The sequence below is a fragment of the Vitis vinifera genome, chromosome 12 (genome assembly GCF_030704535.1).
Source record: "Vitis vinifera cultivar Pinot Noir 40024 chromosome 12, ASM3070453v1".
Classification (NCBI taxonomy): domain Eukaryota; kingdom Viridiplantae; phylum Streptophyta; class Magnoliopsida; order Vitales; family Vitaceae; genus Vitis; species Vitis vinifera.
In genome coordinates, this window is record NC_081816.1 from 15,093,660 (window position 1) to 15,118,353 (window position 24,694).

Consider the following 24,694-nt stretch of genomic DNA (forward strand, 5'->3'; position numbering starts at 1 on the left):
AGAGGGTTCAGGCAACCCTTCTTCAAGATCCCCAAGACTTTCATTCAACTTGTCTTGCATATTCTGATTACAATGCTCCTCCACTAGAGTGTCAATAATGCATACCTCCTCTGGACCTTCTTCTTCTTCCGGAGTGATTTGCTTTTTAGACATATAAAAGATATTGAGCTCTAGTGTCATGTTAGCAAAAGTGAGTTGCATGAGTCCATTCCTACAGTTGATGATTGCATTTGAGGTAGCAAGGAATGGCCTTCCAAGGATGATAGGAACTAAATTAGCTTCCTTGATAGTAGGATCCATATCAAGAACAACAAAATCTACTGGATTGTAGAAATTGTCAACTTGAACTAAGACATCTTCAATTACCCCCCTTGGAATTTTCACTGGTCTATCTGCTAGAGATAGAGTGATTGATGTTGGCTTCAACTCACCAAGTCCCAATTACTTGTAGACAGAGTATGGAAGCAAATTCACACTTGCTCCCAAGTCTAACAAAGCTTTCTCCACTACCTTTCCTCCAATCATGACTGAAATGGTAGGACATCCCGGATCTTTGTACTTCAAATGAGACTTGCATTGTATAATAGCACTTACTTGCTCAATCAAGAAGGCTTTCTTGTTCACATTCAACCCTCTTTTGATAGTACACAAATCCTTTAGGAATTTTGCATATGTTGGAACTTGTTTAATCATATCCAGCATTGAATATTGACTTTCACTTATCTTAATACTTCAAGAATTTCTTATGCATTTCTAATCTCCTTTTTCCCATGCAAAGCTTGAGGAAAAGGTGGAGAGGTGTGCTTCTTCAACATTTCTTCCTTAAGAAGTATCTTCTCCAGATTTGCATTCACTGTTGAATCATGGTCCTCTTTCCTTTCACTGATATCTTTCTTCTTTCCTTTGATCTCCTCCCTCTTCTTTGTCTTTTCTTTTTCTTCCTCTTCAACATATGGCTTGGGTGTTGGCATCTCAACTTTTTTACCACTCCTTAAAGTGATCAAAGCTTTAACATCTCTCAGCTGTGAGGATTCTCTCTCATGAGTTTCCACTTCATGGATACCCTTGGGGTTTTGGTGAGGTTGAGAAGGAAATCTACCCTTCTCTTGTACTGTGTTCAAGTTAGTGAGCCTTAAGATTGAGTATTGGAGATTATCTATCTTTTGAGATAAGTCATTTTGCATCCCATCCATCCTTTTATTCAAAGTATTCTCTACACTGTCAATTCTTTGATTGAGTTGAGCATTGATGGCTTTTTGGTCTCCAACAAAATCTCCCACAACCTTGCTGAGATTTACTATTGCTTGTTCAAGACTTGAAGATTGTTGAGATGGTTGAGTCGACTGTTGGTACTGAGGTGCTCTTGGCTTCCATGAGAAATTTGGATGATTCCTCCAACTTGAGTTGTAAGTATTTCCATACAGAGCATTGTTATTGGGCTTGAATTGTCCAACAACATTTGCTTGATCTCCAAACATTTCCCTAGCAGCTGGAATTGTAGGGCATTCCTCCACCAAGTGTTCATGAGATTGACAAATAGGACATGGCTTTACTTGCACTGGTGTTTCAGCAACAGCTTGCACTTCATACATCTTTTTCAGTTCTAGCTCCTCCAATCTCCTTGTCATAGCCGCGACCTTTGCTTTCATATCATCATCTTCATTCAAGGTATACATCCCAACCTTAGCATTAAAAGCACTCGATTGAGACTTCATCTTTCCCACTTCTCCTTTGTTTGGTTCATCCCATCCCCTTGAAACTTCAGCCACATAATTCAAGAAATCCATTGCTTCCTCCGGATTTTTGCTCATGAAATCTCCTCCACACATTGTCTCGAGGAGTTGCTTCATTGAGGAAGACATCCCATCATAAAAATAACTCACCAATAGCCATGTATCAAAACCATGGTGAGGGCAAGCATTGATGGCTTCCATGTATCTTTCCCAACACTCATAGAATTTCTCATTCTCTTTAGCTGAGAAGTTTGAAATTTTCCTTTTCAAGCCATTTGTTCTGTGAGTAAGAAAAAACTTTTTGAGGAATTCAGCTTGTAAGTCAGTCCAAGCACGGATACTCCTTGGCCTTAAAGAATTAAGTCAAATCTTGGCTTTATCCTTTAAAGTAAAAGGAAATAACTTAAGCCTCATCAAGTCGATTGATGCTCTTTCCTCTTGGAATGTATTACAAACATCTTCAAATTCCTTGATATGTGCATAGGGATTCTCACTTTCCATCCCATGGAAAGTTGGTAGAAGTTGAACAATATGCGGTCTGATCACTAGCTGCTCTGTAGGGGGCACTATACATGATGGTGCACTCATACGAGGTGGATGCATGCGGTCCCTCATTGATCTGAAAGCATTGGGATTGTCCTGGTGACCATGGTGACTATGCTAATCTTCAGGTGTAGCTTCCATGATATTCAAGCTCAATTCCAATTCCTTGTTATGAGGTGTATCACGTTTAACAAGCCTTCCTCCACTATCTCGTATCCAATTTGGCATATACAACTAGTATCAACTGTAACTAAAACAAAAGCAAAAGAAAACAAAAGAAAACAAAACTACAAAAAGACTAAAATGAACTAAAAATGAATTAAAAGATATACTAGGATATGAACAAGATAAGAAACAATAGAAAAAATTAGTAAAATGAAAGAAAAGTTACCAAACTTGTGATGAAAATCACAAGTACTCTGAAATAATATCACTGTGAAATTGGCACCTTCCCCGGCAATAGCGCCATTTGATTTCCATGCCCAGCTGGTGTACCTTGATTTCGGTCCTCTGATGGGAGTAATCAACAAAATTTATAACCTATTACATCATGTACTAGGATAGCCTCAGCTAGCATAGCATAGTAGCTCTAGGATCGTTCACTGGGAAGGGTTTTCAATTATAAATGATACCAATTCAGAGTTAAATTGGTGACTTTTCATTTCAAAGTTAGCTTCAAAAGAAAACATAAACTTTGGTTGACAAAGGTTTGGTTTCAAACTAACGGAAAAGAAAGTAATGGGAATTACTTATAAAGAAAAGTGTTTCTTGGAGTTTTATGATCACTAGGATCAGGCTCCTCATACAAAAACAGAGTTTTGGTCACTTTGATTATTTTCCTCGCATTGGATAATTAACATATAGTTCATTATCCAACCGGTGTTGTACAGATGTAGCCCATTTATGAATTTCAGCATTAATTCCCTCTCACTGATGCATCTCGCAATGGCTCGTGCCTCTCACCTAACATTTGCCATTCAAGGTGATCATTAACCTTGGACTTCCCTTCTCAAGCTCGCAAGAGATAACTAATGGATGTCTCCTTAGAGTCCAAAAGCTTACCAAGTGTTGGCAATTCTAAAAAATCCTACCTTCAAGTCACCTTCCAAAGGCTCGCAAGAGATAAACTAGTGAATCTCAATGGACGGAGATCACTTGCCTTACCAAGTGTTGGTCCAGGTGAATTGAAGGTGTTTTAAGTTAACTAAAAAGATAAAAACCATTAACGGGTTACACTTTCTCTTCATTAATAGTTGAAACAACAAAACTCTCAATTCTTGCATTCGGCACCTTACCCAGCTACCTTAGCTCCAAGAAACAAAAAGTCTAGCCACTCATTCTCTGAGGAAACATCCTCAGAGCTTGTTTGGCTAGTAAGAAAAATACAATCAAAATGAGAAGGTAAGGCGGAACAAAGCTCTGTATTTTACTTCCTTTAAAAATATACAAAAAGTTGGTGTTCTCTGAGAACAAGCTCCCGAGATGTCTGATATGAAAATTACAAGAACAATATATACATGGTTATTCACCCTTTTGTCTTACTTAACAACTAAGGAATCCTATAATTGGTGGGTTACAAGGAGAAAATGGGGATTTAGACATCAAATATCTGAAGCAAAATATCTAAAAATGTCGGTCGCAAATATCTGGAAGCACTCAGGAGCATTTCGCATGCGTACAAGATGGCTGCGAAATTTCGTAGCCAAAGGCTGATTTCGCAGCGCTGCGAAATTGGCCTTCAGCTTGCTGTGATCGGCTTCCAATGACTCTAACTTCTTCATTTCAACTCCGATTCACGCACTATTTGAAGCGTTGGATTTCTGACTTCCCAAGATTTGAAACAACATATGTTATGCATCAAATGGACTCTGGGAAGTGCTTCAAAAGTGTCAAACAGTTGATGTCCACTTGAATTCTTCATGTTGCTTTCATCCTTGCATTCTTGATTTATTTTTGGCAAAGGACTACAAGGCTCCAAATCTTGATTTCTTCATGTTAATGAGCTTCCAATTGCTTTGCCACGGATTCCTTAGAACTCTCCTTGATCTTGGATTGCTTTGGTGATCAAATTACTATCAAAAGCACCAAAACTTGCACAATTTGATTAGAAACGATTGCTTAATATGCTAATTGAGTTAAAAGGTAATAACTACTACTCAAAAGTGTTTAAAAGAGTTAATTACAAGCTATCAAATAGCACTTTTTGAGTAGTAATCAATGCTATTATTTTGTATTTGTGCACTAACCTTGTCTCTAATGATAGCACTCAACTTGCAATTGAGGTACGCCTTGTACCTTATTATATTTATTTATTTATCCATCATCATGCATGACTTGTTTTATTATTTGATCATTGTTTAGTATCCACAATTTCCTAATCAATTGTCATACTTGCCTTAGTTAATTAATAGAAACCTAATTTTTAGGTTTTAGAGAAGTGCCACGGTCTATCACCATACTTTCCCAATTGGTGATCTGACCCACAAACTTGAACTCGGTTTTTCCTTTAGGAGTCATATTTAGGGTTTTTCTTTCTTATTTTGTTTTTTCACTTTAAAAATAAAACAAAAATAAGTGGCAACTCCAAAAAAATTCAAAAAAATCAATTTTAAAAATAAAAAGCGAGTTGTGCCATTCAAGTGGAAACGCATGCATTGCAATGCAAGATCTACAAAACCTTTTTGAAATTTCTTGAAAATGTGTTGTAATCTTTAAAATAATCAAATCCTTTTTTAATCAATTTAATAAATACAATTCTCTTATCAATTAATTTATATTCTTATATTTTGATTTTTGTTATATCTTCTTATACATTTATTTGGTATCATGATATATTAATTTATTAATTATCAAAATTCCCTTTATTTGCTCAATAGAAAACTTTTTAGGGCTTAAAGGAGTGTCATTATTATTTTCCCAAGTAACTTGATTTTTAAATTTGTATTTGATTTTTATAGATTTTTTTTTTCTTTAGAAAAAAAGAAAGTCACTTTGGGGATTTCTTATTTTGTTTCACTTTGGGGATTTCTTATTTTATTTTCTCTTAAAATTAAACAAAAATAAGCAGCTTCAATTTTTTTTTTAAAATCAATATTTTTTAACAAATAAAAAGTGAGTCTGACCATGGAGTGGGAACGTATGTGAAACACAGATAATTTTTAAAAACAAAGAAGAATGGAAAACAACTTCCAAACTTCAAATATGACCTATTTTCTAATTATACATGTCTTTTTTTTTTTTTTTTTTTTGAACTTTCTTAATTTTTTCAATAGGCAAGCGATATTTACTTATTTTAAAAGATCATTCCAAATTCAAAAACTAATATTACTATTAAAAAGTCATAGAATTTAAAACCAATTTAATTAATATTTAAAAGTCATGGACCAAAATGCATTCTAAATTACTTTGTTAGTTTCTTTCCTTACACATAATTATATTTTTAAATTTATTTATTAAAGAAAATAAAGTTCAAATTAATCAAGACTTAGACCTCATTTGATAGTGCTTTTAGTTGAAATGTTTTTATTAGAAGTGTTTTCTATTATAACATTTTTGTGAAAAATGATTTTATAAGAATTTAGAAAGTGCTTTTAATAGTGTTTTTGACAATAATATATGAAATAAGTACAAAAACGTTTTTAATATTAACAAATTATAGAAAAGTACATATAATTTAATTAAAAAAATATTATAACAAACTAAAAACTTTTTATTACAAAAAAATATATAAACATCTATATTAAAAAATATAAGATTTATATTGTAAAAAAAATAATCATTTTTATGATTAGAAGAAAATTTTGAAACATATTTTAGAAAATAGATTTCTTGATCTTCTTTAATGAATTTACTGATTTTAAAAATAAAAAATAAAAAGTACATCCAAAGTGGTAGTTAACTTGGAGACAATGTTGAAGATAGCATGCTCCTTTTGTTTCCATGACCCTCCAAGGTTGCTGCGGAGAGATATTGGGCATTCGCTTTTTTTTTTTTTTTTTTCGAACAAATTTTGAAATTGGGAGTCTCGAAAAATGCCTATGACAATATTTTACTAATAAATTTCGGAATGATGACGAGGTCAGTATCAGTCAACATCAACTTTTAAGTGTTTGACCGGATTTAAAATATTAATATAATAATAATTTATTTTCTTCTTTTATTAATTTTAATATTCCATGCCAAGTGCCAACAAAGCTCTTCCCATCACAGCCCATTGTGCATGATTCCTCCGCCTGCCTGGAAAGTGGGTGCCATAATTCTAATCATGCTGCATGCATGCCATCTTACAAACTCACCCTTCAATCTTGGCCATTATTACAAACCATGCCATTGAGTTGCAGCCAATAAAGAGTGCAACCCTTCATGTCTCCGGAGCAGGAGACTCATCATCAATGAGTGTAGATAGATACCTAAGAGTTGATCACAGATTTATGAGATGGCAGAGAGCATTGAATGAGACTGTGACGACAGTCACGATTGAATGCCGTGGCCTTGGGTGTGGACGTGTAGTTGTATTTCCACAGTTTCCGATCTGCCTCCATTTATAGCGTTTGGCCCTACTTTTCTCCACTTGGTTTGACCCTTAATAAACACAACTATAATGAGGCATCTTGCTCTTTCGTCCAAACAGGGTTTTATCAAAATATAAAATTTTAAATTTAATACAAAATATATTTTTAATTTGAAAATGCTTGGGGTCCAACTTTTTCAACGCCATTGTAGATGATTTTAAGAAACATTTTAAAATTTTTTATATTTTTAAATATTAAAAATACGTTTTAAAATTATTATAAAAGACAATCTAAATAGTCATTAAATAAATTAATTCAATAACTTAAAATGACTTATATAAATTAAATATATTTAATAATATAACTTAAAATTAAATATAATTTTAAATAATAAATAAAAATAATTAATTCATCCTTTAATCAACATCTTTATTTTATTTCTTAGAATTATCTTTTTTTTAAAAAATTATTTCTTCACATCCTTAAAATAATTTGATAATTTAGAATAAATTTTAAATTAATTTTATCAAATAATCTAAATACTAAAAATAAAATAAATTTTAAATCAATATTTAATATATAATTTAATTTAAAATTAACTTAAATAATAAGTATTAAATTTCCCAACCACAAATTAAAATGTCCAATGAAAAAGCAAATGATAAATATAAGTGAAATACAAAAAGCCCGGATGGGTTCCAAGTTAGACTCGAATGAATTATATACCTACTATCTCATACAAGAAAGAAAGAGAGAAATAAATAACCCAAATTTTTAAAAACAAAACGTCACAAATATGAAATATCCCTCTGTTCCTCCTTCAAAACGGTGCCGTATTATCTCAGAAGGAGAGTGCGGCCGCTGCAAGAAGGCTCAGAACAAGAGACCCAACAGAAATGGACACCATAGAAGAAGACGAGCTTCCCGGCGCCGGCGCCGGCGCCATAGCTATCTCACTGGCGGATGTGGGCGAGGCAGGTGCTGTGGCTTCTGATGATGGAGATGCTTCTGGAGATTGGATTTCCACTGCAAACAAAATCAAATTTTGAGGCATTAGTGAATTTTCTTTTCTATGTTAGAAAGAGAGAGAATCTTCAGTTCAATTCTAAAAATAAAAGTTCTGAGGAGGTTTGAATCTCCTAAATAATGGATAAGCATAGATCTAAAACCCACAATATAATAATGGGGTAACATCAAGTATTTCTCGGCAACCAAACAAAGCAACTATTGATTGATTTCATTTCTACCTACTAAGAGTTCAAAAGAAAGGGAAAAAAAAAACATAAAAAATGATAATTATTTGCTTTGTATTGGAATCAAATAAGCAAATAAATATCAGTTTTTCTAAGGTCATCAAATATATATAGACATAACGTACCAGGAGAACCAGCAGGAGTGATCGAAACTGCCAAACAAAAAAATACAAGAAGATCATTGTCAGGAAAACCCACAAGAGCAGTCAGTAACAAAAAATTTCTGGCAAAAATTCTCAAGTACTAATTTTCCTTGAAACCAAACAGGACGAAAGGAAAAAGCCAAAAATAGGTAGAGAAAGACAAACAGAGATGACTCACGTCCACAGTTACTGACAGAAGGAGCAGAGACGCGGCAGGCAGTAGGGAGATAGATAGCCTTGGTAACGTTCAAAACCACCCCATACTGCGCACTGCTCTTGAAGGCCTCACACAGACACTCCGCGTCCGCCTTCAGCACCGTCTTCAGCCCTGTGCAGCACGTCCCCTCCGGCTTCGACGCGGTGCTCCCGTTCGACACATACGACAGGCAGTCCGCCATGTTCAGTACCAGACTCGAGCAGTCCACCGCCGGCGAAGGAGACGTCTGCTGCGACCCAGCCTCAACGCAGCAAATCCCTACCACAAACAGCATCATAACAACCCTCAACATTGTCTTCATCTTCATCACCATACCGGCGGACTGGATTCTGATGGTGGCCGTGGGAGTAGCGGGGATGGTCTGAACTCTGTAGGGCGTTTGAGAAACGGAAAGGGTAGTGGAGTGTGTAGAGGATGGAGAGTGCCTTTTTTATTAGGAGGAGGAGGTGGTGGTGACATGTGGGAGACTGATGGGAATATGAGAGGAGACGTGTCAACCTGTATCTCGAAATTCGAATTTAGTGGAGACGAGATTTTAGGATTGCATCTAATGCGTGATTTAACAGTGAGAGAGATATTGTTCACTTTACAACTTCCTTTCAATTCACGTTTCTATATTGTCTCCACAATTTATGATTCGTTTGTTTCTTCAAATGCCGCGTGCAATAAGGTATATGATCCTGACCACGTCTATTGAGTCCAAATTCTACTTGGTTTGATCGAGAAGTCGTAGGTTCGAGGCATTTCAGGGTTCCTCAATTTACAATTCTTACCATAGTATAGATTGTTGTAGTTGTATATAGTTGGGATATAGTTATGACATTAAAAAAATCCGTTGATGATATAAATTGGAATTGGAAATCGAACTTGAATGCATGTATGCAAGTAGGTAGAGAGCAGTAGGAGTTTTCTGAGCAAAGGATGAAGAAAAATAATAGAAGTTGATAGGGAATTGCCAATTTGCCCACTGGGTGGTGGTTAAGCTTTGGGAACGGTTGAGAGGTTATCCAACTTCTACAGATTGAAACGTGAGTTTTGGACCAAAACAGTCCTTTTTGGGAACAAAAATTAAATTAAATTTTAAAAAAAATTTATCAAATTTATGTTCTGATATGAACCATATTATTAATTTTTTTTTAAAAAAATTAAATTAAAGTCGCAATTGTCAATTGATATTTTATTTAAAATAAAGTTTCAATTATTAATTATGACTTCATTTTTTTATTTTGAAACCTTAATTATTAATCAAGGCTTCAGCTAATAATTATGGTTTCATTTTTGAATTGAAATCTTAATTGTCAATCCTTACTTCATTTTTGTAAAGTTTACATCGGATATAAGTTAGTTTTAAAAGGGATCTAAAATGCACATTTTTGTGGCCAAATGGATCATTTTGACCCAAAATTCTTGGAATGTCTCCAACTTGAATTACAGCTTGAATATTGAATTATGTTAATCATAGTAATTAGTGCAAATATTTGAATTTTGGGTCATGATGGCCGTTTAACAAAACAAATGGTAGAATATGTTTGATAAGGATTTTACAAATTGTTTTTAGTATAAAAAGGCATTTTTGAGAAAAATCAAATGTTTGGCAAGATATAAAAATATTTTTTAAAAATTTAAAAATTATTTATAATGTTTTTTAAAGAAACACTTAATAAAAAAATAGTTTTAATAAAAACGCTTTAAAAAATACTGTCAAATGTACTAATCATTTGTTGGCCTCTTATGGAAAAGCCCTTTCATATTTTATTTTTAATTAATTTACAAATATTTTTTTAAAATATGAATTTTATATGAATTGAAAAATCATAACTTTACATTATGATTTCTAAAATTATGCTGAAATAATAATTTTAATATACAAAATTTAAATTTAAACTATAAATTATGTAGTAAAAAATAAATATTTTAAATATTTACAATCTGTTTGACAGTAATTTTTTAAAATGTTTTAGTCATTTTAATATTTAAAAAATAAAAATTTTTAAATATTAAAAAAGTTTAAAAACACTTCCTCAAATTACTAGCAAACAGACTCTTATTTTAAAAGTTACCCATATAAATTTTAACAGTCATAAAAACCCATTTGTAGTTAATTTTTATAGTTAAAGTAAAGGAAACCCATTTGTATAGTTGAAAGAATAAGGAAAAAAGCATGAATGTTTGAAAATCTCATGAGCTGAATGGTGAGAAGTGGAGATATTGAGATAGGAGAGTGTCCCCTGAGCCTAGAATGGCTTATTTCATAGTCTAAGAAGAGCTTTATTCCAAAATTTGCGGCCATGATGAAGCATGGTGTTTAAAAAGGTGGAGCTCTCCAAAAGTACATTGTTTGAAATATTGCTGTGAGTCCACCATGAGAAATGATTGAAGCAGCATCAAAGCGATCTGCAGGTCTGAGTTTTACACCCTGTCTATTAAAGGGGTCACAAATCAGAAATTCAGCCACTCAAATCTTCTTCACTCCATTGCAAAATCTCTCTCTCCCATGTGGTTTCCCCCTTTGAATCTTTGATCAACTTTGCAGCCTGCCTCTCTTTTCTTCCATTCTTGGTGAAAACAAAGTTACAAATTTGAAAAATAAAGTGAACGTTGATATTATTAAAATATTTTTTCAATCTTTTGGCTAATTTCAAATGGGACAAAAATGAATAGAGTTAACATAAGGCATAGAGGAAATGAATGGATTATTTTCAATGTTTTCTTTGGTTGGCTATATGTGGATCTTGTATTTTAGCACGATGTGTTCCCACTTGATGACAAAATTCGCTTTTTTTTATTTGTTTGTTGAAAATTTGATTTTTTTAAAAAGATTTGGAGTCACCACTTATTTTTGTTTTATTTTTAAAGGAAAAACAAAATAAGAAAAAAAACCCTAAGTGTGACTCCTTATTTGGACAAGATGGTCTACAAAAAATCAAATTTGGGTTTGGGGGTTAGGTTACTTATTGGGAAGGTACGATAAAAACCGTAACACCCATCTAAGTCTCTAAAAACGGATCTCTACTAATGAGATGAAACAAACATGACAATTGGTGAAGAAATCAATGGATACCAAAATAAAATAATCAAATAATAAAGCGAATCATGCATAAGAATAAGCGAAGTTGGAATAAGATCGTACCTTAATAGTGCGTTATCATAGAAACATGGTTAGCTCAAGTATAAAATCATCACATGCATATCAAAGAGCAAGGCAAAGATCAAGCAATTCTCATTAAGCATAATAGTTGACAATCAAAAGAGAAAACTCATATCTAGGGGCCCCACCAAAGCCTAATTCATCTTGCATGAATTAATTTCATAAATTCCATTATCCTGGAATTATGAAAATTGTCTTCATGCTTATTAAAAATAACGAAAAATGAGAAAATTATTAAGAACCAAAGAAAATCACAAGATGCATGCCTAAGTAAAAAAAATGGCAGCACGTTTATTAAAAATTAAGTTTTGGTGAATCAAGATTTTAATGAAGAAAAGAAAAAAGAAAGAAAGAAGAAAATAACAATAATAATAATAATAATAATAATAATGGAAAATAAAAAAATAAAATAAAGTAAAATAATAAAATAAATAAATAAATAATTATATGAAAGATGAATAAATAAATAATTAAATTAGGTGAATAAACGAATTAAATAAATAAATTTTAAAAGATTTAAAACCATTTGAAAAACAAATTTTTGAAAATCAAGTTTTGAAACTTATTTGAAAATTGAAGTTTTAAGAACTAAATTAGAAAATTGAAATTTTAGAAAAAAAATAATTTGAAACTAGGAGTCATGAAAATTGGAACTTGGAAAAATTATTTGGGAATGAGATTCCTTAACAATTAAATCTGAAAATTGGGATCTTGGAAAATTATTCGAAAATGAAAATTTCTAAAAAAAATAAATTTGAAAATTGGAATTTTAGAAAATTAAATATAAAAATTTGAATTTTGGAAAATTACTTCGAAAATGGAATTTTGGAAAATTGGAGTTTAGGAAAATTGAATTTTCGAGAATTAAAGTTTATAAACTAAATTTAAAATTAAATTTTAGAAAATTATTTCGAAAATGGTATTTTGGACAATTAAATTTAAAAATGGAGTTTTGGAAAATTGAATTTTAAGTTTTGTAAACTAAATTTAAAGATTGAAATCTAAAAAAAGTGAATTTTGAAAGGTTATTTGAGGATAGAGTTTTTATAAAAATTAAATTTTTATCATTAAAAAAATGAAGACTTGAAAGGGCCAAATACTTGGCCCATTGGGGTCTACACCAAACAAACGAAGACTTAGAGCAATAAAAAATCAATATGCCAAGTAGCCTTCAGTAAAGCCCAATCGTATAAAGCCCAAACTGAATATAAACTAATCAAGCCTAAACTCAATACATGGAGCTCAAGGCCCTCATGAGACAATTTAGGCCCAAAACTAAACTCAACCCACTGCCTTGAGAGTCCACCAATAAAGCCCAATGCTCAAAATATCAACTATGAGGATCAAAAGATAGTCTTACCTCACTTTTAAAACCTTAGGTTGCAGACCAATAGATGGCAAGCTGATAGAGAGGAACAATGGTTGTACGTTGACTATGACAGCGTGGGAATGGAGATGCGGGATGGGAACAACAATTTATGAGTCACGGCATGGGCAGGCAAACTAAGGCATGGCCATGCATGCATGAAGTAGAGCGTGTAGCCAATCATTGACAGGAAAGTGAAGTAGTGGAAGTTGTCGATGGTGCGACAGAAGTCCTGCACAGCGACGTCCTCAGAGGTCAAAATCTGGTAGATCTCATTCTTGTGGTCTACCGAGAACGACGCGGCGCGAACCATGCTAGCAACCACCTACTAGATCGAGAGGCGTGTAATTTGTGCCCAGCTGGTGTATGTCCTGTTGATTGGTGTTCAATCAACTGGTGTGCCTTGATTTCGGTCCTCAGACGGGAGTAATCAACAAAATTTATAAACCTATTTCACTATGTACTAATGTAGCATTAGCTAGCATAGCATAGTGGCTCTAGGATCGTTCACTAGGATGGGTTTTCAAATTACAACTGATATTAGTTCAAAGCTAAATTGGTGCTTTTTCTTTTCAAGGTTAGCTTTAAAAGAAAACATAAAGATGTTTGAAAAGGTTGGTTTTTAAGTGAAACCAATAATAAAGTAACGGAATTACTTACAAAGAAAAATGCTTCTTGGAGTTTTTAGATCACTAGGCTCAGGTTCCTTATACAAAAAGAGAGTTCCGGTCAATTGAATCTTTTCCTCGCATTGGGGATTTAACATATAGTTATTTCTTGAATTGGTGTGGTACAAATGTTTCCCCTTAATGGATTCAAACACTAATTCCCTGTCACTGAATCATCTTGTAATGGTTCATACCTCTCACCTAGTATTGGCCATTCAAGGTGATCCTTAACCTTGGATTACCTGTCAAAAGCTCGCAAGAGATAACTAATGGATGTCTCCTTGGAGTCCAAAAGCTTACCAAGTGTTGGCTATTCTAGAAAATCCTACCTTTAAACCACCTCTCAAAGGCTTGTAAGAGATAAACTAGTATATCTCAATAGACAGAGACCACTTGCCTTACCAAGTGTTGGCCCAGGTGATTTTAAGGCATTTTAAGTTAACTAAAAAGATAAAAACCATTAACGGGTCACACTTTCTCTTCATTAAAAACTAAAACAACAAAACTTCTAATTTTTGCATTCTGAACGTTACCCAACTTCCTTCACTCCAAGAAACAAAAAGCCTAGCCATTCATCCTCTGGGGAAAAGATCCTCAGAGTTTGTTTGGATAGTGAGAAAAATACAATCAAAATGAGTAGGTAAGGCAGAGCAAAGATCTGTGTTTTACTTTCTTGAAAACTATACAAAAGTTGGTCTCTGAGAAAAACTCCTGAGAGATATTTAAAAGAAAAATTACAATAGATTATATAGAAAGGTTATTCACCCTTCTTTCTTACTTCCTAACTAAGGAATCCTATGATTGGTGGATTACAAGGAGAAATAGGGATTTAAACAAAAAATATCTAAAGAAAAAATCTAACAGAGTCGGTCGCAAATATCTGGGATTACATAGGTGGATTTCCCAAGTTGAAACATGACTTGCGAAAATTTCGCAAGTTGAAAGTGTCCATTTCGCAAGTTGAATTTTGATTTCACAAGTTGAATTTGTGATTTCGCAACTTGCGAAATTGTCTTTCAACTTGGTGCTGTTGTCTTCCAATGGCCATAACTTTTTAATTTCAGCTCTGATTTGCACACCGTTTGAAGCGTTAGACTCTTCACTTCCCGAGCTTAGAAACGATATATAGTATGTATAAAATGGACTCCAGAAAGTACTCGAAATGTGTCCTTCAGATGCTCTCCTCTTGAATTTCATGTTAGATTCCTCTCTCTGTTTTTCCTCCTTGCATTCTTGATTGGCTTTGGAAAAGGACTACGAAGCTCCAAAGCTTGGATTCTTCATGTAAATGAGCTTCCATTTGCTTTGCCATGGATTATACATAGCTCTCCCTCATCTTGGATTGCTTTGGTGATAAAAAAGTTATCAAAAACACCAAAACTTGCCACAATTTGATTAGAAACACTTGCAAGGGTCCTTAACATGTCAATTGAGTTAAAACGTAATAATTACTACTCAAAAGTGTTTAAAATAGTTAATTACAAACTATAAAATAGCACTTTTTGAGTAGTAATCACTCCCCCCAACCGACATATTGCTAGTCCCTTAACAATGAAGGAGAGAAAAAGAAAAATAAACAATACTATAATTTACAACATCATGCTGATTACTTTAAAAAAAATTCAAGTGGCATGATGATCAAACTCAAACTTCAACAAGAGTTATCAAATAACTTGTCTAATCACAATTCATGAAGAGAAGACATTATGCAAATTTAAGCTTCAAAACAATTTCCACTCCCAAAGGGTCAATCCTAACTCTTCCACAAAAATCTATGTGTTACTTATTAGTTTCCGAATATAGTATGTTGAACTAATCTCTTCCCCCAACCTAGCTATTTTTCAAATCTTAGCAAACTGACAACCTTCAATAGGCTAAGAAAGCACCTCTTGGTTCACAATTTTTTTTTTTCATTGTAGGAGTACAAAGCTAAAGGTATTGTTTTCTAAATTGTCCATGTAACGGGGGTCCATCGATGACTCCCAACCAATTAAGGTTTAGGGCATCAAGCTTTAAGGATCTTTCAACCACTAGCTCGGATTTTACCCCAGACTTTTGAGAATGAATTTTAATACCCAAGCACCTACAGTATGTTAAACTCCACATATTCACCCTTGTAACAAGCATTGAGGTCAGTGACTCCCAACCAATGAAGGCTTAGGGTACTAGGTTTTAAAGATTTTCACCATATACCCCTCAGACCTTGCTCGGGTTTCAAGGCAAGTAAAACATTTTTTTTTTCTTTCTTTTTTTTTCAAAGGCTCATTGGCCTTTTATAAGGTGTCCCAACACTATTAAAATGAGGTCAAAAGTACCAAGTTTAAATTTTCCTAAGTCAAGGGGGTGAAATAGTTTTTCATCTTATAATCGGAACCTAGTGTGCATAGTGTGTGATAAGCTTAAAGTAGAAGAAATAAGGTTGAATTCAATAGAAGTTTCAACAATTCATCAACTTTAATAAGCATAATACAAATTCTAAGTCAAAGAAAAAGACAAAAATTCGATTTCTCCCATTTCATTTTGAGAATTTTTCCTTAACAACCATGAAGAGTAGAATAAAAACTTAAAAAATTTTGAAAATTAAGCAAAAAGCAACTAAATTACCAAAATAACTTAGCATTAATAGCAAAACTTCTTTCCTCAACTCTCTTCTCCCCAACCAAGCTGAACATTGTCCTCAATGTGGCAAGAGCGATTGAAAATACATGGAGGAAGTGGTGCCTCCTGAGTGACATGGAGTCTGAGTTGTCTAGGAAAAACAACATGATTCAAAAACAAAAAAAAAAATATGAGTAGAGGAAATAAAATAATAGTATGCCAAGTATACTAAAAAATGATGGATATGTATTACTTTAAGAAAGTACAATATGAACTATGAACAAGTAATACATCCAATCCCAGTATATAAAACATCAAAAACATGGGATTAAGAGTTCTACTATAATAAGTAAATACAAAAAAGTAGATAGATGATCAGGTAGTGGTGGGAGGATCGTGTGGAGACGATGGCTCGGTTGTGGTAGTTTGAGTGCTCTGGATCAGAGTCTCGACCTCTATTGTAGTAGTCTCCTCATGAGGCACAGTCTGCTCTACTGGAGGAGCCTCCTGAGATGGATCTGTAGGCTCTGATGGACCAAGCATATCATGCTCAAGTGGCGACAAAATACCCAAATTCTGGTGTATCTGCCTAAGGATGGCAGTATACTGGGTCTGCGTGGTAATAAGCTGATCCTAATGTGCACGTATGACTGCTATCTGCTGAGCAAGAACGCTCTAAGTAGTAGTCAATGTCTGCAATATATGACATAAGCCTCTGAACTATGAAGCGGATATGGTGATAGTAGACTTAGATAGAGGAGGCGCTAATGTAGCTGGTACGACTGGTGGAGTCTCAGGAGTGGTAGGAGGAGCAGAAGATGTAGCCTCAAGCGTGGGCACTATAGAAGGTGCTACGGGGGTAGGTGATATGATCTCTGCAGGTATCTCAACCTACTGTGGCTGCTCGTTCTGTGGTATCTCTGGATGTGCTGGCCTAGTTGGGGCTCTTGGAGGTGCAACATAAGTCGTCATATGATTCCATTTGTCGAGAGTGAATATCTCTCGACAAATGCGTCGACACTCAAGCTGAGGCTCAGAAGAATAGCCCAAATGCTCTAATGTATGACAGAGCAGCCTAGGAAAAAGTAGTGGAATGACATCTGCTCTCTGTAGCTTATTCTTGTGGACCTTCTCTTCAAAGTAAAGAAGAGATGTCATAATCAAATAATGAGGGCCAAAGTAAAAACCCTTTGATATCTTGAATAAGGCCTCTAGTATAGCTCCTCTCCTTTACACCATATGCTGAAGTGGAAATATGTTGGAGCGCAGCACCACATCTAGAAGAAACATCCCAGGCGGAAGCTCATTCCTAAAAAGAAATGAGCATGTAGATGTCCCCTTGGACAATATACAGACCATGTCGCTCTGAGAAAAATGAGCCCACTCTCTGTAATCTGCTGGACTCACAGGCTCATATGGAATGTACAAGGCCTCTGTAATGTGTATGGCTCCTAAGATACCATGGCGTCCATCAATAGTGAAGTGGATGACATTAGGATCCCGGACGCGATGTGTAGCCATAGAATGATAAAAGTCTAATGCTACTCGGGGATAGAATAAATCCCTAGGAGTCATCAGGTGCTCCAAATGGTATCTCTACAGTAGGTGGAATGAATCTTTGAGCTCCGACTGGTGTCTGAAATTCTCTCTATCAAAGCATAGCTCGGAGTGGAATGGCCTAGCTCGGCAATCCAAATTTCCCTCTATAGGTGGCTGTGTAACCATAGGTCGCGTGATAATCCCTTCTGGAGTCATCCCAACAGGAATCTGAGACTCTATAGTAGGCGGTTGAGGCTGTAGAGGTGCTGACGACTCTCTTGGGCGTGATAATCCAACAGGAATTGCTTGCCCCAGGTGCAATGGGTGGTTTCCTCGTCTCGTACCTGCACTGAGGAGGACTAAGTGGCACTCCACCCTCAGAAGGTGGAATGGCAGAGGCTTGTGGAGCCTCAAACATGGAATCTCGCGCAGGTGAAGCTCTCGGTCTGGTGTTGCGAGCTGATGGAGATGGGGTTTGGGCTCCTCTCATCTTGGCCATGGCTGAAATGGAGAGGCTCGTGTTCCAGAGGGTACGCGGAGGTGTGAGGAATGGTCCTCTTCAGACACACGACTTATGGGCTTCCTTTGGAGGGGATCCTCTGAGATTTTTAGGTTTCACAACTTGGAGGGCTTTTTCTCAAGTTGAAATGGTTGTGTGAAATGAAAAATGAGAAAATCAGAGGTTTAAATAGACATTTAAACGACGGTTGGTATTTTTGCAACTTGGAGGTGATTTCGCAATTTGGTTCGCAACTTGATTCACAGTTGCAAAATTGGATTTTGAAGTTGCAAAATGGCACACGTGTGCTTAGGAGGTGTTTCGCATATGCGAAAATTTTCGCAACTTGAATAGTGAACTTGCGAAATTTGGCTTTGAGGATTTCACAAGTTGGTTCGTAGTTGTGAAATTGGCTTTTGAAGATGAGAAATGGCACACGTGTGCTTAGGAGGTGTTTCGCAGTTGTGAAAATTTTCGCAACTTGGTAAGTAAACTTGCAAAATTTAGCTTTGAGGATTTCGCAAGTTGGCCTCATTTTCGCAAGTTGAAAAAATTGCTATGTTTTTCTCCTTCTTTGGTTCTTTATGGCATCCCTCTAATTCCTTTGAAATTTCTCCTGATTTTGATCATTCAAAAAGTCAAATTTATATCAAAATAAAATAAATCAAAGCTAAAATTAAAATTAAAACAATTAATAAAGCTTTTAAATCAACAAAATTAAAACAAAAACATGGACTTTGATTAGTCTTCAAAAAGACTAAGTCCATCTACCCCCCTTTTTGGTTAAGATTTTTGTGGCTCAAGGAGACGGACTTCCTCCTTGTCTTGATTGAATGGCTCCATGAATGGTTTGAGACAGTGGCCATTGACTTTGAAAGTGTTCGTGCTGTTGGAATTGAGTAGTTCCACTACTCCATTGAGATGCACTTGGTGAATAATGAAAGGGCCTATCCACCTTGACTTTAGCTTTCCTAGAAAGATATGGAGCCTAGAGTCATAGAGTAAGACTTTTTGTCCCTTTCGAAATTCTTTGTTGGAGATTAACTGATCATGTCACCTCTTCATCCTCTGTTTTGCAATTTTGGAATTGATGTAGGCATCATTTCTCAATTCCTCCATCTCATTAAGGTCTAAGCACCTCTTCATCCCGGCTCTGTTCAAGTCCATGTTTACCTTCTTAATTGCCCACCAAGCCTTGTATTCAACATCCATAAGGAGATGACATGTTTTGCCATAGACTAGGCGATAAGGAGGCATGCCAAGAATAGTCTTGTAAGCTGTTCTATATGCCTATAGTGAATCATGGAGCTTAACAGACCAATCTCTTCTGCTCGTGTTCACTACCTTCATCAATATATTCTTGATTTCCCTGTTTGCTAACTCAACTTGTCCGAAAGTCTGAGGGTGGTAAAGTGTAGCTACCTTGTGCTTCACCCCATACTTGGCTAAAAGAGTTTCAAAAGGCTTATTGCAAAAAGGAGTACCCCCATCACTTATTATAGCCTTGGGCACCCCAAATCTTGAGAAGATGTTCTCTTTGAGAAACTTGAGAACAACTCTGTGATCATTTTGTTTACACGGGATTGCCTCAACCCATTTAGAAACATAGTTTACCCCCACCAAAATGTAAGAGTTACCAAAAGACATTGGGAAAGGTCCTATGAAGTCAATGCCCCAAACATCGAAGAGATCAACTATTAAAATGGGGTTCATAGGCATTTGATTTCTATGTGTCAGCTTCCCAAGCTTTTGGCATCTATCATAGCTCCTACACATGGTGTGAGCATCTTTGAAAAGTGATGGCCAACTGAAACTTGATTGCAACACCTTCATGACTGTTTCTTGAGAGGCAAAGTGGCCTCCACATGCGCTTTCATGGCAATGACTGAGGATTTCCTGTTGCTCTTGTTCAGGGACACACTTCCTTATTGATTACTACTCAAAAAGTTCTATTTCATAGCTTGTAATTAACTCTTTTAAACACTTTTGAGTAGTAGTTATCACATTTTAACCCAATTAACATATTAAGGACCCTTGCAATCAATTCTAATCAAATTGTGTTAAGTTTTGGTGTTTTGATAGCTTTTTGATCACCAAAGCAATCAAAGATTGAGGAGAATTCTTTGGAATCCATGGCAAAGCAATAGAAAGCTCAGAAACATGAAGAACCGAAGCTTTGAAGTCCTTTGCCATAAGCAAATCCGGATGGAGTTGCTCTGGATAAGGGAGCGCGCCACGTGTCCTCTTGGGGAATCCGGATGGAGTTGCTCCACCGACATTCCACCCGGATGTCTCACATGCGGATAAGGGAGCGTACCGCCATTCCACCCGGATGTATCACATTCGGAATTCTGCTCCGCCGACATTCCACCCGGAAGTCTCACATCCGGAATTCTTCCCGTCGACATTCCATCCGGATATTTTGCATCCGACGCCTGATGCCGGATGAGAGAGGAAGGCGTTTCAACTTCTCCAGTCAGACATATCCGGATCCTCTAACAGTGCCTACCCGGAGAGTTTCGCAGCCATTTTGCACAGTGCCGCGGTGTTCTCCTGAAACTTCCCGATATGTCCGACCGACATTTTGAAATATTTTTCTGCACAGTGCCGCGATGTTCTCCTGAAGCTTCCAGATATTTGCGACCGACATTTTGAGATATTTTGCTTTAGATATTTGATGTCTAAATCTGTTCTCCTGAAGCTTCCCGATATTTGCGACCGACATTTTGAGATATTTTGCTTTAGATATTTGATGTCTAAATCCTCAAACTCTCCTTGTAACCCACCAATCATAGGATTCCTTAGTCTTTAAGTAAGAACAAAGGGTGAATAACCCCTTATATATAGTTTGTAATCTTCTTAATATAAGAAAATGTAATCTCTCGGGAGCTTGTTCTGAGGGAAGATGTAATCTCTCGGGAGCTTGTTCTCAGAGATACATCCTTTGTATAGTTTTGGGAAGGAAGTAAAATACAGAGCACTTGCTCTACTTTTCATATATATTTTTGTTTTCTTGTTCTTTTTCTTTCTAGCCAATCAAACTCTGAGGATTTTTCCTCAGAGGATGAGAGGCTAGGCTCTTCGTCTCTTGGAGTGAAGAAAGCCGAGTAAGTTTCCAAATGCAAGAATTGGAAGTTTTGTTGTTTTAGTTTTTAATGAAGAGAAAGTGTGACCCGTTAATGGTTTTTATCTTTTTAGTTAACTTAAAACGCCTTTAAATCACCTGGGCTAACACTTGGTAAGGCAAGTGATCTCCATCCATTGAGATGCATTAGTTTATCTCTTGCGAGCCTTTGGGAGGTGGTTTGAAGGTAGAATTTTCTAGAATAGCCAACACTTGGTAAGCTTTTGGACTCCACGCAGACATCCATTAGTTATCTCTTGAGAGCTTTTGACGGGTAATCCAAGGTTAAAGATCACCTTGAATGGCAAGTGCTAGGTGAGAGGTATGAGCCATTGCAAGATGCATTAGTGAGAGGGATTTAGTGTTTGAACCCATTAAAGGGAAGCATTTGTACCACACCGGTTCGGGAAATAACTATATGTTAAATCCCCAATGCGAGGAAAAGAAACAAGTGACCAGAACTTCCTTTTTGTATGAGGAACCTAAGCCTAGTGATCTAAACTCCAAGAAACACTTTTCTTTGTAATTAAAATCAGTTACTATTTTTGGTTAGCTTAAAACCAAACCTTTTTCACTCAAACATCTTTATGTTTTCTTTTAAAGCTAACCTTGAAATGAAAAGGCACCAATTCATCTTTGAATTAATATCAATTGTGAAGTGAAAACCCATCCTAGTGAACGATCCTAGAGCCACTATGCTATAGTAGCTTTGTCTTTGCTACCCTAGTTCATGGTGTAATAGGTTATAAATTTTGTTGATTACTCCCTTAATCAAGGAGCACCAGTTGGACATAAATCAGCTGAGACACCAAGTGGGCACGAATCAAATGGCGCCGTTGTCGGGAACGAATCAAATGGCGCCGTTGCCGAGCCTTGTGATCAGAATTGGGAACGAATCACTTATTATTTGATCTGCACAATACTTGAAAAGAAAAGGTTCTTCCCAATAGTAGGTATCAATTTTTGCAAAAAAGTGCTTCCTATCTTGTGTTTTCCACTCACTTGGAACTTCACCAATAACTAGATAGTTAGCAATATGAGCATACCAAGGAGCATCTTCTAACAACATGAGTGACCTCTCCGAAAAATCATCATTAATAGGTAAAACATGGGAATTATGTACTATAGCCAACCTTGAAAGGTGGTCAGCTACCACATTTTCCACTCCTTTCTTATATTTGATTTGGAGATTAAACTCTTGCAGTAAGAGAATCCATCTAATCAACCTTGCTTTTGCATTTTGCTTTGTCAATAAGTACTTCAAGGCTGAATGGCCAATGAAAACCACAGTGAAAGACCCTACTAGATAAGCACGAAATTTGTATAAGGCAAAAACTACAGCCAACAATTCTTTCTTTGTGGTTGTGTAGTTTCTTTGTGCTTCGTTCAATGTTTTTCTTGCATAGTAGATCACATAGGGCTTTCCATCATCTCATTGACCAAGAACATCTCCTATAGCAAAGTCACTGGCATCACACATCACTTCAAAAGGTAGTTGCCAGTTAGGAGCCCTCGCTATTGGAGTGGTTGTCAAGAACTACTTCAATTGCTCAAAACTCTTTTAACATCTCTCATCACATACAAATTTAACATCCTTACCCAATAGTTCACAAAGAGGCTTTGAAAATTTAGAGAAATCTTTAATAAACCTCCTATAGAACCCAGCATGGCCAAGGAATTGCCTTACTTCTTTTACAGTTGTTGGGGATGGCAATTTGATAATAAGTTCTACCTTTGCTTTATCAACTTCAATACCTTTCTTAGAGATGATGTGGCCAAGGACAATTCCTTGCTGTACCATAAAATGGCATTTCTCCCAGTTAAGCACTAAGTCATTTTCAATGCATCGGTTCAGAACCGCTTCCAAGTTGACTAAGCATTCCTCAAATGTACTTCCATAAATGGTGATATCATCCATAAAAACCTCTATAATACACTCCACCATATAACTGAAAATGCTTAACATACATCGTTGGAATGTTGCAGGTGCATTGCATAAACCAAAAGGCATTCTTCTGTAGGCATATGTTCCAAATGGACATGTGAAAGTGGTCTTCTCCTGGTCTTCAACATCGATTTCTATTTGAAAATACTCGGAGTAGCCATCCAAGAAACAATAGAAAGGATGGCTTGAGACTCTCTCCAACACTTGATCAATAAATGGCAATGGAAAATGATCATTCCTTGTCACAACATTCAATTTTCTATAATCAATACACACCCTCCAACCTGAAGTGAGGCGTGTAGCAACTTCTTCTCATTTTTCATTTTGCACCAATGTGATCCCTGATTTCTTTGGTACTACTTGAGTAGGACTTACCCATGGGCTATCTGATATGGGGTAGATAATACCGGCTTGAAGTAGCTTAAGAACCTCAGCTCGCACCACCTCTTGTATATGAGGATTCAATCTTCTTTGAGGTTGACGAATTGGCTTAGCTTCTTCTTCTAGGTATATATGATGTGTACAGACTAAAGGATTGATGCCTTTCAAGTCAGATATTTTCCATCCTATTGCTTTCTTACATCTCCTGAAAACTTCAAGTAAACACACCTCCTAAGGAGTAGTAAGAGATGAAGATATAACAACAGGGCACTTCTTATTCTCTTCTAGGTATGTATACTTCAACTTCGTAGGTAGGGCCTTCAGATTAAGCTTTGGGGGCTCTTCTTTAACAACTTCTTGTGCCTCTTCTTTATTGAACAAAGATAGAATTTCTTCTATCCTCCTCCAACCTGGTAGAGTAGCAAGCAAATATGAGGGTTTAGGAAACCCTTCGTCAAGATCCCCAAGACTTTCACTCAACTTCTCTTGCATTTTCTTATTACAATGCTCCTCCACTAAAGTGTCAATGATGCAGACCTCTTCTGGACCTTCATCTTCTTCCGGATTGATTGGCTTTTTGGACATATAGAAGATATTGAGCTTGAATGTCATGTTGCCAAACGTGAGTTGCATGACATTCCTACAATTTATGATTGCGTTTGATGTAGCTAAGAATGGTCTTCCAAGTATGATAAGAACATAATTAGTTTCCTTGACAATTGGGTCTATATCAAGAACAACAAAATCCACTGGATAGTAGAAATTGTCGACTTGAACTAAGACATTTTCAATTATCCTTCTTGGAATTTTCACTGATCTATCTGCTAGAGATAGAGTGATTGATGTTGGCTTCAATTCACCTAGTCCCAATTGCTTGTAGACAGAGTATGGTAACAAATTCACACTTGCCCCCAAGTCTAACAAAGCTTTCTCCACTACAGTTCCTCCAATCATCACTGAGACGGTAGGGCAACCTGAATCTTTGTACTTCACTGGAGACTTACACTGTATGATGGCGCTTACTTG

At 35.8% G+C, this 24,694-nt stretch overlaps 1 protein-coding gene across 1 annotated transcript; it reads right to left on the minus strand.

The window, feature by feature from the left end:
• Positions 1 to 7,429: 7,429 nt before the first annotated feature.
• On the minus strand, positions 7,430 to 8,888 carry LOC100247017 (non-specific lipid transfer protein GPI-anchored 31). The gene is made up of 3 exons (XM_010659305.3): positions 8,362 to 8,888; positions 8,166 to 8,192; positions 7,430 to 7,813 (listed from the first exon to the last, which is right to left on the minus strand). Exons 1-3 carry the CDS (start codon positions 8,711 to 8,713, stop codon positions 7,629 to 7,631), a joined length of 564 nt encoding a protein of 187 aa, XP_010657607.1. The 5' UTR covers positions 8,714 to 8,888; the 3' UTR covers positions 7,430 to 7,628.
• Between the last annotated feature and the right edge of the window lie 15,806 nt (positions 8,889 to 24,694).

What these genes read in the sequence shown, in the direction of transcription:
- LOC100247017 (XM_010659305.3), bottom strand. Translation starts at nt 8,713, where the DNA reads ATGGTGATGAAGATGAAGACAATGTTGAGGGTTGTTATGATGCTGTTT. An exon ending in TTCTGTCAGTAACTGTGGAC is followed by an intron (nt 8,193 to 8,361) that starts GTGAGTCATCTC and finishes TTTGTTTGGCAG; the next exon opens with TTTCGATCACTCCTGCTGGT. An exon ending in CACTCCTGCTGGTTCTCCTG is followed by an intron (nt 7,814 to 8,165) that starts GTACGTTATGTC and finishes TTTTGTTTGCAG; the next exon opens with TGGAAATCCAATCTCCAGAA.